Source organism: Pelophylax lessonae (assembly GCF_965119305.1).
Source record: "Pelophylax lessonae genome assembly, chromosome: 3".
NCBI lineage: Eukaryota > Metazoa > Chordata > Amphibia > Anura > Ranidae > Pelophylax > Pelophylax lessonae.
In genome coordinates, this window is record NC_138770.1 from 290,123,021 (window position 1) to 290,139,578 (window position 16,558).

Here is a 16,558-nt window from a genome sequence, read left to right on the forward strand (position 1 = left end):
GGATTTTAGGGAAAACACACTAAAGATGCAGCAAGCAGGACTATTTAAGAGCACAGTGCACAAAAAAAAAAAAACAGTGTAAACGGGCCCTTAATCCTACATTGACTAGAATATCTGTTCCATGACCAAATAAAATCACAGCTGTACTCTGAGGCATCTGGAATGGCATCCCAAGTGCCAGTGTTTAACATGGACCTTTAGTGATTTCCTAATCACTGAATAGAAGCCCCCTGATTAATTGTCCATAATTAACATAGTTGCCAACGATTGGGGGGGGGAGGAACAAAGAAGGGCATCAAAAATGTAAAAACACTGAAAAGTAGTAAACATGAAAATTACATACTTGGGTTACTTCTCTTGATGAAGGGCTTCGATAAAGGCTTCAAGTTTTTCCTGGATTTCTCTTACTTTTTCTAAAAAGAAAAAAAGTTAAAAAAAAAAAAATTAAAAGTCCAGTTCTGTATAGAAAACCATTGTCTGACAGAATGATGGTTTAGACCGCAATGTTCACTGGTATGGAAAGGTTAAACACACCACAAATTATCCCTGGGGGGTTAGAGGAAAACAATTAGACTGGTCAGGGGACAAAGACATTTAGGGAATTTGAGCTGTCAAATTAAAAAAAACAAGGATAATGCAAGATATTAACCCATTTTATTAAAGAAAAAAAAAAGGCTTTTTGAAGTGGATTTGTCTTCACATTTTAGTCCTCGGGGCTCAGACTAGTGTAAAAAAGGAAGGTTAGGTTTCCCTAAAATCACGTGCCTGTGCTGCACAGCACCTGTTCCTTGACACTACAAAAGATGACAACCAGCAATTACTAATCCTTGCTTTCTCTTTTAACATAATATCCCTAACCATCACATAAGAGTGGAAAGTCATACTAGTCCATCTAAGCAGAGCTTTCATATTTCAGCTAGAACATTAGAGGCCAACAATGTAATGAATTGATGTTGGGGGTTGTCAGCGTCTGAATGCCCCAGGTTTTAGTTGCCATGTTGTATTTTTACTGTTTAACTCCTGGATCATAATTATAGATGGGGTTGCCAGTGACCGGATGTGCCTAAATGGTTAGTCTTATATTGTTACCCCAACATTACATATTCCTGGTATGTGTCTATTGTACCATGTATTTGTGCTAAAAGTATTCTCTTCGTATTTCTTCCTTTGGTTAAAGGAAGCGATTAACCTAGCGATTCTGCTTTCCTATTTCATGAGAGCACATCAATCTCAGTGTGGTCAGGTTTCTGGCTGTGCTGGGAGAACAGCCTCCAATGATCAGAACTTCCGGAGACCCCCCCTTTCACTGGGAAGATCAGTGTATTGCACTTTCTCTGCCTCCTGACCATATACACAAATGTTTGCCTTGCGCTTGTATTTTAAACTGAATGGGTTGTTTTACAAGAAAAGGTCTCACATATACTTTAAAAGTGATGGATCGGTCTTTTCCCCATTTATACTTACCTAGTTGGATGCAGCATTGGTCTGATGCTGCATCTGTCCCCCGGCGCCTCTACACTGAGAACCAAGCGATCAAACACAGCCGATTGCTCAGTTCTCTGCTCTGCCCATCCTCGCTCACTGGATCACTGGGCTGTGGAGGGGGCGGAGCAGCTGGCTCAGGCTCTCAGCAGCTCGCTGTACATCTCCTTTAATCAAACCTGCAAAATTCATACTGTATTTAAAGTTTCCCACTAACATCTAGGCTGGCATATATTTCCACGTGAGCCATTGAATTGTGAGGCTCTACTGTGATACTTAGCCAACAGCAGTGAACACATGGTACTTTTTCCCCTCAGAGAGTTTTTCCATCAAATTGTAATATGGTCAGATGGGTTTCGAACCCCTGGTGGCTGAAAGAGCACACAACTATCTCCTAAGGAGGTTTAGGAATGACCCAGTGCGATCTTTTAAATAGGAGCATCCTTTGTGATTATCAAACAATTAATGGTCACCCTAACACCCACATTAAAGTGGAACTTTACTCTCTCAATCAACATTGCTCAAGTGTAATTCTTATGCTGCTAACATTATTAAATAAATCAAAAAGGTATATGATTTTTACTTGTTTTACACTTTAAGTTCCTTCCTTAGTTCCTTGCCAAGGCAAATCATGTCATACATCCCATGAGTTTTCAGGAGGGGCTCTATCAGATAAGCACACCCTCCTGCCTGCATGGGCTAACGGCAAATAGATTGCAGAAACTAAATGCTACATTAATCATCTGCCCTTACTCAAGGTGGCCACATCCAGAAATGCTAGGAGGTATTTTCTCAGCAAAATAAAGCATGAAGACATGGATGGATGGTGGAGTTTGCTTTTAATTTGACAAAACTTGGAACTCAGATGTAGTGTAGTTAAGCTTTAGGGCTGGCTATTCATAGACTGGTCTATCACTTAGAATGATTATGAATTAAAAGGCCTGCTGAAACTTTTCCAAACACTTGTACTGGCAGGACTCACCACAACTTTTCTCCTAACCCAGCACACATTTGGATATGCACACTTAAGAACATTGTTCTCGAAGGAGAAAGGTTAACCACATTACCGCTGCTCACTGAGCTGCTACTGCGGCAAAGTGGCTCGATAACGTCTGACGACGTAGTACTACGTCGCCAGACATTCCCCTCTCTCGGCGGCGTGCGCGCGCCGCCGGAGGCTCGCTCCCACTGTATTCAGTCACAGCGGGAGTCGGGCCAGGGGAGGAGCGGCGGTGATAGCTGAACCTGTGATCTGTCCCTGTGTCACTCAGTCCCCTCCCCCCACATACGTCAGTAAGCACCAGGCATACATTAACCACTTGATCACCAATAAAAATTAACCCCTTCCCTGCCAGTGCCATTTTTACAGTAACAGTGCATATAGCACTGATTACTGTAGTAATGTCACTGGTACCCCCAAAAGTGTAAAAAATGTCAGTCAAGGGTCCGATCTGTCCGCCGCAATGTCGCAGTCCCGCAAAAAAAAAAGAAAATCGCAGAGCGCCGCCATTACTCGTTAAAAAAAAAAAAACACCAAAAATGACAAATCTTTCCCTTAGTTAGTAAACGCAATAACTTTTGCGCAAACCAATCAAAATACGCTTATTGCAATTTTTTTACCACAAATATGCAAATATGTAGCAGAAAACAAATTGGCATAAAATGATAAAAAATTTTGATTTTTACATTTTTTTTGGGGGGGGGGGGGAATTTCATATAAAAAAAATGTGAAAAATATTAATTTTCAAAATTGTCGCTCTTTTTTTGTTTATAGTGCAAAAAGTAAAAATCGCACAGGTGATCAAATACCACTAAAAGAAAGCTCTATTTGTGGGAAAAAAAGGACGTAAATTTAGTTTGGGTACAGCGTTGCATGACCGCGCAATAGTCATTTAAAGTCGCACAGTGTCGAATCGCAAGATCCTCCCGATATCAAGCACTTCTATAATTTTCAGAAGATTGTGTTAGCTATGATATCTGGTCCATTGAAAATACATAGGGGCATACAACAGCAAGCAATTGAAACATCCAATGATACTCTGTATGCATGAGACTCACATACCCTTGTTATCTGCGCAGGCTTAAAAGACATTCTGATCAGCCAGCAGTCCAATAAGCAGAAACATTCTGATTGGAGGGAAGACTCAAGCACTGAGCTGTGTCGATGGAGGCTACCCATGCTCCTTTTCTGGGAGGGGGTACAAGTACAGTTACGACAGAAATTCTATTTTGTCTCATATGCTGTTCCCCAGACAGTGGCTCTCCATGGACATGAAACGTTCACCCAATCTAGCTATGTGGGTATCTTTAGGCCAGTTTTTGACAGACTGTGAACCATGGGGGTGTTTAAAATAAGAGACTGCACCCCTGTTTTGATCTGTAATTTGGAGTTGAAGGATGTTGTTACGACGTGCAAATGCTTACTTAACCCATGGCTCTTATGCAGGCAGAAGCCCATAAGTACAAGGCCTTAAATAACAAAACCTAAGCACTACATACACAACCTATGGTGAGCTCACAAACCGTGATTTCTATAGGAACTGCACAAAAATGCACAAGAAAGTATATTGTACTGTTAAGACATATTGTGTGGTAAACCAATTCTAGATTGGTACCAGGATTTTACTCCAAATACCCAGTAAGAACATCTTTTTAATGGAATAAATGCAAGACCTGAAACCTAAAAAGAAATACTATCTACATGGAGCAGGTCCTTTTGATAACAGACTACTTCCTTTAGAATAGATTAGGTCTGCTGCTGTCTGAATAACATAAATAGCACTTTGCTTACCTATTTCCTAATCAGACTGCACCTGAACACACGCAGTAGACCTTTAAAAAGGCCGCCAAGGTTTTTGCTAAGTATTTATTGCTTTTCCTGTTTAATCTGACTAAACAGAACAGAATAAATAGAATAAAACTAGCAGTTTAGGATATGTAAAAGAAAGGACATGGACACATCAGGACAGTGTGCAAACGTCCCGTTCATGAATAGGCTCAAGGTCTCTAAAAGAGGAAGATGGATGCCACCCACATGACAGCAAACAGCAGCTGGTTGGTACAGGCAGCACCCTGTGCTTATCCTTCTGGCATGATGAATAGCTTTACCCTACTCCGGTAAATATACTGGCCCACGCATTACAAGCAGGAACTTAAAGGTGTACATACTTGCATTATCATATCCCAATTGTATTACCATTAAAGGAAGGAAAAGGGTATTTTTGAAGGGGTTTTCCATCCTCAAATGAACAGAAAACTCCATCAGCAGCAGACACCCCCCCCCCCCCCCCCGCCTTAAACACCTGCTGTAGGAACAGTGTGCAATGGAGATCACACAATTCAATTTTTATTCCCCATACTAAAAGTAATTTTAAAAAGACATGTTAAAACCGGGACAAAAAAATCAATCCTGTTTACCAATTTTTATTAAGATGGACTAATAAAACAAAGACAGATTTGAGCACCATTTGTCTATTACTTGACTCCACAACCTAATCCTCCAGTTGTGCACCACTCTTTGCAAAATCAAAGAGACAATATAGCTCAGGCTTGAAAATCACTGGTTCACATTAAATGTGACATTTTTTCCAGCACTGCCACGATTCAGTTAAGTCTTATGAATCTTTAATATAGTTTATCAAAGATGGCCACACATACACATGTAGAATTATGAATGGGGACTCAAGTATATAAATGTATGAAATAGGAAAAAAGAATCATTGGCAGTTTGCTGAAGGAATGTAAAACTGAAAAGGACAGTTCTGCAAGGGTTCACATCAAAGTGGATCCAGAGCCATTATTTGTTCTGAACAATGGCCCACGTTCCCCCTTCTCAGTCCCTGTCCCCTAGTTCACCTTGACATATGTCACCTTTAGAAATTGATATATGGGATGAAGGTACCCTGTTAACATCATCAATACCCTGACAAGTACAATTGCTTTAAAAAATTAAGAGGTGCTTATTATTGGAATTTATATAGCACCGTCAATTTATGCAGTCCTTTACATACAGTATCTCAGGAAAGTAAGTACACCCCTTACATTTTTGTAAATATTTTGTTCTATCTTTTCATTTAACACTGATGAAATTACACTTTGCTACAATGTAAAGTATACACTTTGCTACAATGTAAATTAGTGAGTGTACAGCTTGTATAACAGTGTAAATTTGCTGTCCCCTCAAAAAACCAACACACAGCCATTAAGGTCTAAACCGCTGGCAACAAAAATGAGTACACCCCTAAGTAAAAATGTCCAAATTGGGCCCAATTAGCCATTTTCCCTCCCCGGTGTCAAGTGACTCGTTAGAGTTACAAGTTCTTAGATGTGAATAGGGAGCAGGTGTGTTCAATTTGGTGTTCTTGCTCTCACTCTCACATACTGGTCACTGGAAGTTCAACATGGCACTTCATGGCAAAGAACTCTCTGAGGATCTGAAAAAAATAATTGTTGCTCAACATAAAGATGGCCTAGGCTATAAGAAGATTGCTAAGACCCTGAAACTGAGCTGCAGCATGGTGGACAAGACCATACAGCGGTTTAACAGGACAGGTTCCACTTAGAACAGGCCTTACCATGGTCGACCAAAGAAGTTGAGTGCACATGCTCAGTGTCATATCCAGAGCTTGTCTTTGGGAAATAGATGTACAAGTGCTGCCAGCATTTCTGCAGAGGTTTAAGGGGTGGGGGTCAGCCTGCAAGTGCTCAGACCATATGCCGCACACTGCATCAAATTGCTCTGCATGGCTGTCATCCCAGAAGGAAGCCTCTTCTAAAGCACAAGAAAGCCCGCAAACAGTTTGCTGAAAACAAGCAGACTAAGGACATGGATTACTGGAACCATGTCATGTGGTCTGATGAGACTAATATAAACGTATTTTGTTCAGATGGTATCAAGCGTGTGTGGAGGCAACCAGGTGGAGTACAAAGATAAGTGTGTCTTGTCTTCAGACAAGCATGGTGCTGGGACTGTCATGGTCTGGAGCTGCATGACTGCTGCCTGCACTGGGGAGCCACAGTTCATTGAGGGAACCATAAATGCCAACATGTACTGTGATACACTGAAGCAGAGCATGATCCCTTCCCTTCAGAGACTGGGCCGCAGGGCAGTATTCCAATATGATAACAAGCCCAAACACACCTCCAAGATGACCACTGCTTTGCTAAAGAAGCTGAGGGTAAAGGTGATGGACTGGTCAAGCATGTCCCCAGACCTAAACCCTATTGAGCATCTGTGGGTCATCCTCAAATGGAAGGTGGAGGAGTGCAAGGTCTCTAATATCCACCAGCTCCGTGATGTCATGAAGGAGTGGAAGAGGATTCCAGTGGCAACCTGTGAAGCTCTGGTGAACTCCATGCCCAAGAGGGTTAAGGCAGTGCTGGAAAAAAATGGTGGCCACACAGAATTTTTACACTTTGGGCCCAATTTGGACATTTTCACTTAGGGGTGTACTCACTTTTGTTGCCAGCGGTTTAGACATTAATGGCTGTCTGTTGAGTTATTTTGAGGGGACAGCAAATTTACACGGTTTACAAGCTGTACACTCAATACTTTACATTGTAGCAAAGTGTCATTTCTTCAGTATTGTCACATGAAAAGATATAATAAATACATTTACAAAAATGTGAGGGGTGTACTCACTTTTGTGAGATACTGTATGTATTATACATTCACATCAGTTCCTGCCTCATGGAGCTTACAGTCTAAGGTCCCTAACTCACATACTAGGGCCAATTTAGACAAGAACCAATTATTCTACCAGCATGTCTTTGGAGTGTGGGAGGAAAATGGAGCACCTGAAGGAAATCCTCACAGGCAGAGAGAACATGCAAACTCTGTGCAGGTAGTGCCAGGGTTGGGATTTGAACCGACAAACTTTGTGCTGCTAGGTGGAAGTGCTACCCACTTAGCCACTGTTCTGCCCTGTTATAAGCTTTATCAGATTTATATTGTAGTCAACAACCAGTGTCACTATATACAAATAAACTACCAATGACGACACTCTAGCATTAAGGTGCAAACTGCTATTATTTATACTCCATTAAAACCTGCGGCAAGATCTCTGTGTTTCACAATTAGAAGCATTTACTCATAGAATGCTCTATAAAAGCGTTTAAGTGTGAAATGCATTCGAGATCTTGATGCCTGTAGTAACTTGCTGAATTATAAATAAAAGTTTGCATCATATGATGGAGTGCAGTCATTGGTAGTTTATTTGAATATACTTTTCAGAGGTTTGTTCAGTTCCTTCATAGGGTATATTATAAGCCGCAGCGCATGTTTGCGGGCACGTAGTGCAGGCTGTTCCCTTTTTTTACTTTCAGATATGGCCACCTTAACAGACCAGTAATGCCCTGTATAATTTGACAATATGTGGTGATAGGCATGTTTTAGGCAGTTCCATTCTGATTTATATGTGCAGCACGGTAAATTGTCCCAATTTTGTGAACCTTTTCACTGACTGAACCCTAGGCACCTTTAGTAGACACACCTTTGTCCAAAACACTTCACACAGGATAAGAGAGACCATCACACAAAAACTAATAAAAGGAAGGCTCGGCATCACAAGTTATATACGCAATTCCAAAGCGGACTGAGGTCAGTAAGGTGACATTCTGAAATAAAGCCAAATACATCTGACAATTTGTTTCCATCTTCATGTCAGCTTTTGATCTTCCTTGTGAAAATATGAGATGCTATTTCATTCCATACATCAGATACTTGCGCACTGCTTTTGAAGTGTTTGATGAACACCTAATGCCCCAACAAACCTGATGTAGGAATTGCTGTTTGTTTTGATATGTTTTCTTATTCTATATACACTTTTTTCAGTTAGCATATATTTTTGCTATACAGTCAGACTCACATTTTATTTTATCCTACACACTTTACAACACTGTGGCAATGCATATGCTTTGCACAGCTAGATATGACTAAGGCTAGGTACAAATCAATGCAGTTTCCATGCAGCCCATTCATTTGAATGGCTTGCTGTACCCTTCGGAAAATGCAGGAAAAAAGTTCCTGCGCCTTTTATAAAATTGCAGCCACAGGGAAACCGTATAGTGCTATGAGATAATGGCACCCCTGCAATGCTAACAGCAATGCCTTTTTTGGTGCGGGTTTGGAAAAAGGATTTCTATATTAACTGCTTTCCAGACCGCCCGCTGCACATTTACTGCGGCAGGCTGGCCCTCTTTTGCCAACCGACATAGCCCTAGGTCGGTCTCACGCTTGGTGCTGGGGAGGTGAGTGCGTGCCGTTCTTCTCTCTTCTATATAAGATCACAGGTCTCTATGGTCATTTCACAAGCCCCTCCCCCTACAGTTAGTAAACACTCCCCTAGGCTCACATTTAACCCTTTGATCACCCACTAGGTTAACCCCTTCCCTGCCAATGTCATTACAGTAACAGTGCATATGTATAGCACTGATTACTGTAGTAATGTCACTGGTCCCCCCAAAAGTGTAAAAAATGTCAGTTAGGGGTCCAATCTGTCTGCCGCAATGTCGCAGTCCCACTAAAAAAAAAAAAAAAAAAAAAAAAAAATCGCAGATCACCGCCATTACTAGTAAAAAAAAAAAGACAAATCTTTCCCCTAGTTTGTAGACGCGATAACTTTTGCGCAAACCAATCAAAATACGCTTGAGATTTTTTTTTTGTTACCAAAAATAAGTAGCAGAATACAAATTGGCCTAAAATGATGACAATTTTTGATTTTTACATTTTTTATATATATTACCCAACACCCACATAGATAGGATATAGTAAAGATAGTACTATAAGAAAAAGGTATGACAGTATCCATAACCACAATAGTATTAGGTGCTGGGTGTATAAAGTGGTAAATCTAGAATATTCAATTGTGAAGAAAGTCTCTGCTTCTGTGATAAACTCAAGTCCACACTTCCAAGTCAAAAACCGCGCTGTAAACCTCAACCTCCGCTTGTAATCTCAGTGCTCACAGAATTCTTTCCTTAATGTACAATCAAATACGCCATGTGATAAATTCAGGTTTATGTTCAGATCACAATAGGTTCCAAGTGCTATCCATATCCTCCCAGATAAAATGTTCAAATTTGAGTACTGGTCCCTTTAAGGTGCCGTTATTCTTGTGCTCACCAACATATCACCATGACATGTTTCGCGCACCTGCGCCTTGTCAAGTCATGTGACATGACGGGATGGACCAACTAGGAGTATATAGCCAAAAAGGGAAGCAAAAAGCCGGAAATGACCTGGGAGGAATAACTATATGTAAATGCAGACCTTAGACAGACCTCTTCCTCTGAGACAGATTACTCCTAGTTGGTCTGTCTCGTCACATGACTTGACAAGGTGCAGGCACGCAAAACATGTTGTCATGGTTACGGGACCACACACTAACAGGCTTGCATTCCACGCTCCCTTCTGTCCCAGCGGTCTTTGCCTGCTTCACCAAACGCAGTGATTGACGTCATCGCTGGCCGCCACTGCACAGACACAGTCATTCCCCCATTCCACCACAGTCTTTTTAGGTTGCCGCTTCTCCAAGTACCGGGTCATATTATCTGCCCTGACAGCCCGGCAGTCATATATCCCAGCGGCAGACAGCCCCAGCTGAGGAGGTTGTTCAGCGGAGGACTCGCCTCAGACCTTTCATCTGTCTGGCAAGTAGGCGAGCTAAGCTGCTATTGGGTCTTTTTATTTTCCATACAGTTGGTGCTTTGGAATTTGCATAGTCTTGCTTTTAATTTCTTTGAATGCCTGAATTTATGCACTTTATGGTTAAACTTTTTCATTATCAATCCTGTGGATGTCTGTGGAATCCTATACTGATCAAGGTTCCATTTACACAGTTCACCAACTTTGCTCTCAGCCTGGCCCTAAGCGCTTTTTAGCCTTGTTGCTACTCTGTTTCTCCTACCCAGGAGTTTCTAAAAAGCAGCTATGGACCCTAGGGCTGCCAGTCTCAATACACCTTTAGCGGGCGCCTAATCATTTTCAGGACAGGAGCCTTCCATTGCACCCGTGATCTACTGATCGTGGGTGCTGTGCTCTGCTGGCTCATCAGAAAAAAAAATATATACAAGCATATTTTTTTCCTGCAAAAATATGCAGGTGAACTTAGCCTTTAACAAATGTTATCATATAAACTAGCACATGCTATATTACTTCAAATGCGGTTCAAGTTTACTGCTGAGTGTGCATTTCAAAACATTCTGGAGGTAGTTTATCACACTTGGATCATACACTGTACACAATTGGATTACATGCATAGCCTGCATTTCATGACCTCTTATAATATTTGAGGATAATACATCTGGTAAGCATTGATAATGAATAGGTGGTAAGGGAGGAATACATGCCAAGACTGGGATTCAAAAAGGGAGGTCTCACTTCCAGCCCTGCAACTTTCATTATACAGACATAACACATGGAATACTCTGCTCTATCCACCAACGTAACTGGAGCACTGTACATACAGATCATAATGTGTGTAAGCACCTTTCAATCGCTCCACCCATCTTCCAAAGAAACAATATAAGGAAACACATCCACAATCCATACAGCTTCAATAACGTTTTAAAAAAAAGTGAACACCCAGCTGTCATATTTGGCTAGGTTCCTAGATCTGCATTCAAACCATACATGTTTTGCCCTAAATTAAACGTATTGAAAACCTATTCGATTTAGCAAACTCCGTGCTATATAAAAAAAATTTAAAAAACACGTTTAAAGTGTTTTTTTTTACCCTAATGCATTCTATTTATTAAAGTGGCTGTAAAGGCAGATTTTTTTTTTTTTATTAATGCATTCTATGCAGTAGGATAAAAGGCCTTAGTGTGCAGCAGCCTCCCTCAGCCCTTCCTAATATTTACCTGAGCCCATCTCTATAAAGCGAAGTTCATGGGTGCCTCGGCTGTCTGAGACTCTCCCTCCTGATTGGCTGAGACTCAGCAGCGGCGCCTATGGCTTCCGCTGCTGTCAATCAAACTCAGCCAAAGTGGAGAGAGAGGGGATGGGGCCAAACCACAGCTCGGTGTCTGAATGGATACACGAAACTGTGTTAATCAAATGCTGTGACGAGGGAGCAGAGGGCAGGACCGAGTTGCCCGGTCCGTGTCAATAGATGAAGATAGGGCAGCTCAGGAGGACTCGAACCCCAGAAAAGGTTGTATCGGGGCTATTTTGTGCAAAATCATTGCACAGAGCAGGTAAGTATGACATGTTTATTTTAATTTATACACGTCAGTCTGGATTTCGGCCTCAACACTCCACTGAAACTGCTCTCCTAAAACTGACAAACGATCTACTAATGGCCAAAACCAATGGACACTATTCTGTACTCCTACTTCTGGACCTTTCTGCTGCCTTTGATACGGTTGACCATACCCTTCTCCTCAAAAAACTTCATGCCTTTGGTCTCCGTGACTGTACTCTTCACTGGTTATCTTCCTACTTATCCAACCGCACCTTTAGTGTTATGTACAATTCTACTTCCTCCTCTCCTCTTCCCTTCTCTGTTGGGGTTCCCCAAGGCTCTGTTCTTGGACCCCTCCTATTTTCAATCTACACCTCCTCTCTGGGTCAGTTGAAGGCTTCCAATACCATCTCTATGCTGACGATACCCAAATCTATCTATCCACCCCTCAGCTCTCTCCCTCAGTCTCCTCACGTATCACTAATTTACTATCAGATATATCGGTCTGGATGTCTCATCACTTCCTCAAACTCAATCCATCCAAAACCGAGCTTATAAATTTTTCCTCCACCACGTGCCCCTTCCCCTGATTTCTCTGTCAATATCGATGGCATTACTATCAGCCCATCCCCGCATGCCAAGGTCTTAGGTGTTGTCCTGGACTCTGAACTCTCCTTTAAACCCCACATTCTATCGCTGTCCAAATCTTGCCGCCTCAGCCTCCGCAACATCTCCAAAATACGCCCCTTTCTAACCAAAGACACAACAAAGCTCTTAGTTCACTCCCTGGTCATCTCGCGCCTCGACTACTGCAATTCCCTTCTTGTTGGCATACCTCTACACAGGCTATCCCCCCGTTCAATCCATCATGAATGCTGCCGCCAGACTCATCCACCTTACCAATCGCTCAGTGTCCGCTGCTCCTCTCTGTCAAGCCCTCCACTGGCTTCCGCTCACCCAACGAATTAAATTGAAAATACTTACAACATCTTACAAAGCAATCCACAGCTTAGCCCCTAGCTACAACACTAGCCTAGTCTCAAAATACAAACCTAATCGCTCTCTTCGTTCCTCTCAAAACCTCCTGCTCTCTAGCTTCCTCGTCACCTCCTCCCATGCCCGCCTACAGGACTTTTCCAGAGCCTCTCCAATCCTATGGAACTCCTTACCCTTATCTGTCTGATTATCTCCTACTCTATTAGCTTTTAGGCGATCTCTGAAAACCCTCCTTTTCAGAGAAGCCTATCCTACCCACGCCTAACAAATATACCTCCATTTTCTCCATCAGCCCATCCCCCACGGTTATTGCCTTTTGTTTCACTTGACCCTCCCTTCTAGATCGTAAGCTCCAACGAGCAGGGCCCTCTAGTTCCTCCTGTTTTGAATTGTATTGTAGCTGCATTGTCTTCCCTCACATTGTAAAGCGCTGCACAAACTGTTTGTGCTATATAAATCCTGTATTATAATAATAATAAAGAAAAAAAAAAAAGGTTTAATGTTACTTTAATGCCGTAAGTGGGGTTTTTAAATCCTGAAATGTGTCTAAATAATGTCTTATTCAGCTAAAATCTTCACACAGAAAACGTATCTATAAAATATGCGTGTGATTCTTTTGCTCGTTCTGTGTAATACAACATAGTATTCCAGTGATGTATCCACGACACATAGATAAATCCTAGACCAAGTTCACAAACTATGGGCTGATAATTTAGGAGCGTGGAAAGAAAAGGAAACCACCCAGGCAGCTAACAGACAGACAGGGCATCAATTATCACCTGGGAAGGAAGATTAATAAAGGGGTGGGCGGCTGCTGTTCCTTCAAGACAGTAAAACAGATGGGGAGTGAATGGACAGTCAGCAGGTCAAGAAAACACTGGGGAGGAGCCCCTTGTCTAAATCCTAACTTATGAAAAGAGGTCAAGATTGTAATGGCATGGCTGTGTGCTGGAAAGAACCTTTCTTACATCCTAATGGCTGTAGTCTTCCATCCCTTTCAGAAGACAATTACAGCCCCTCAATTCCCAGTTAAATCGCTATAAACATAAGTTTGCTGCTTTTTAGTGTCTGCTATAATGAAATGCCAAACAGGGCCAATTTAAGGTCATTTACACTTATTGTCTAAATGGAACAGTGCTCAAACACTAAATTCCCACTTCCACTAAGAGTAGCAAGTAAGCAACAGAATCTGAATCCCAAATAATGTTCACTTATAAATAGGTGGCCAATGTAAACAGCAGAATAAAGGATGTGGTCTGGCTGGAGCGGTCTCCCTCTCAGGTCCAGTTTTTCAAAGCCTTGTTATCAGTTCCACAAACACCAGGACTTCACCAGAAACATGCAGACATGAAAGAATAGAAGAGCTCCAAAAAGCATCTACAATATTAAAAGTCTGCAATCAATCTATCGTTATCTGCTCGCTGTGACAGTAAATGGCATTTGCGTTCGCTGAAGAATGCACTAAAAGCTGTAAGGATCAACTGTTTTGAGCCTGGCTCCTCACCGATGACATTAAGAAACTACACAGCCACTTGAAGCTCTCTTATGTGCTATTTGGAAATTAAGTAAACCAAACACATCCCTCCTAAGGATCACAACTGATGTTTTCTTTGTATCCATTGGAAAGAAGGCAACTCTGTGGCTTTGCCTGCCAGACCACAAAGGAGAGCCCTTCTTTATCCATAGGAGATAATAAACAATGCTTGTTAGGATTAACCCTTGTCAAACCTGGACATCTGAAAATAAGTAGCCTTTTCTTGTTTTTAGATATACATGTACAGAGCATCAGCTTGCTGTAAATCATTTTATGAATGAGCAGTAAGGCTTGTTTCTATCTCTGCAGATCCAAAGTTTTCCTCCAGAAATTTCAGCTTGCAGAGAGGAGTGACTATTAAGATTTTGCATAAACTAACAAGCACTTCTAAAATATACAATGCAACATTATTGCTGAAGTTGGTCATCAAACAAAAAAAAAAAAATTACAAATAAAAAATTTGATGATCAGTGTTTTCTTAGGCTACATTCACACCTGAGCGTAGCGTTTTCGTGCGTTTTTTTACCGCGATTTACAGGCGTTTTTTGTGCAGGCGTTTTTAGATTGAATAGAAACCAATGGAAAACGCCTGTAATCTGCCCAAAAAGAAGCTCATGTACTTTTTTAAAGCGTTGGGAGTTTTGCTTACAGCGTCAAAACGCTCAGATGTGAACAGGGGCCATTGAAATGAATAGAATTTGTCTTGTTGGGCGTTTTGAGAGCTGATCCTAGAGCAGAAAAACTCCCCAAAAACACCCCAAAACGCCTAGATGTGAACGGAGCCTAAAGCCCCATACACACACGCAGATCGTCGTCATACAAATGTTCGTCTTTTCTCCCCGGGATGTCGGTGTCTGTTGAAAAGTGCAAAGACAGCACAAGGACAGCACAAGAATTTTGTCCGCAGACTTCAGCTGACTGCAGAAGTGATGTCATGTAATGGTTAACTTTCCCTGTGTTTTTTATTTTCTGAGCATGCCCAGTCTTGCAAATCTGCGGTCTGTCGGCTGATTTCTGTACTGACAGGCAAACAATTGTCCGTTCTGGTGTCCGCAGACAAAAATTTTCATGTTTGCAAGAAAGACTCTTGTCCGCAGATTGTGTGCAGACAGCTGTCGGAGACACCATACTAACACGCATACAATCGGCAGATCTTTCGTCCGCCGACGTTTGTATGACGACGATCTGCGTGTGTGTATGGGGCTTTAGAGAAAAACATCAGTGTTCCTGTTGCTGGAAAAGCTAGCTATATGGCCGTCATGCACGTATGCTGATCCACTAGTTTCAATACAGAATCACTTACCTGGGACAATTATGCAGATCAGAAAAGTCAGAAGTATTTACATGCATATTTCTTCTGGGTCACTATTCTGGAATAATCAAGTGATACTAAACACACAGTTTAATTTACACTGTATTTCTGTATATAGACAACACTAATTTTAATAAAAAAAAAAAAAAAACACATCCAAGTACCTTTTTCCTAATCGATATACTGTACAGCTGTCACATTGACCCAGCTCTTTCCCAGCCTGTCTGCAGGGAAACAGAAGCAGGAGGTGCTTCTAGTCCTCTGCTATTGGTCACATGTTAAAAAAAATAAAAAAACATGGTGTGGGTGGATTTCTGCCAGTCACAGGCTGTGTCACACCTCTCCAGCCTGTCTTAGAATAAGAGGGAGGTGAAGCCACCATTATTCTACATATAAAATCCCGCTCCTCATTGTGTTTAGCTGGTTAGTTGGCATGGAGGAGGAGGGAGTGAGAGGGCTGTCCTTTACCACTGAGTATACACCCACATGTGTGACTCTATAGTTACATAGGCCGCTCAGATGTGATAGGGAGGAAATGTATAGAAATTCACTGAAAACTGAGCATGTGCAGGGTTGCCACCATAGCTTCAAAATCCTTAGCTTAACTGGGGACATGAACAGAAGGTGGAGAGAGAGAGCAGTAGGATTAACTAGTTTTTTTGCAGAATACAGAAAACGAATCCCATAGTGATGTAGGGAGTATGAACAGCATGTAAGACAGCATTTATTGATAGTTTATGATGTGGGTTTAGAGACACTTTAAAACCTGACATGCAAGCAACTAAAGCAACAACTGGCAGTTCAGTCACTTTTGTAGACACATCCTGGCCATCTAATCTCTAGGAAGGGAAAAATATTATCGGATACAAATCTTCAAATATGGTAACTACAGTTTACTCCAGGGCCTGACAAACCCCAGGAGCCAGGTCGCATTGGCGACTAGAAGTGCCAGGGTTACACTCTGGCAGGTGTCTTGTCGCCAGACATCCCAAGTCTCCTGCGAGGTGCGGGAGTCTCCCGCATGCAGGCTGCGGCTCCCTGACACCCGCA

General features: G+C 41.8%; 1 protein-coding gene across 1 annotated transcript in view; it reads right to left on the reverse strand.

Annotated features, from left to right (window-relative positions):
* Positions 1-342: 342 nt before the first annotated feature.
* Positions 343-16,558, reverse strand: part of OPA1 (OPA1 mitochondrial dynamin like GTPase) — a 125,887-nt gene continuing 109,671 nt past the window's right edge. The window contains exon 30 of the mRNA XM_082249323.1: positions 343-413. Coding sequence (XP_082105449.1) covers positions 349-413 — 65 coding nt within the window. The 3' untranslated portion in view covers positions 343-348. The remainder of the gene's footprint in view (positions 414-16,558) is intronic.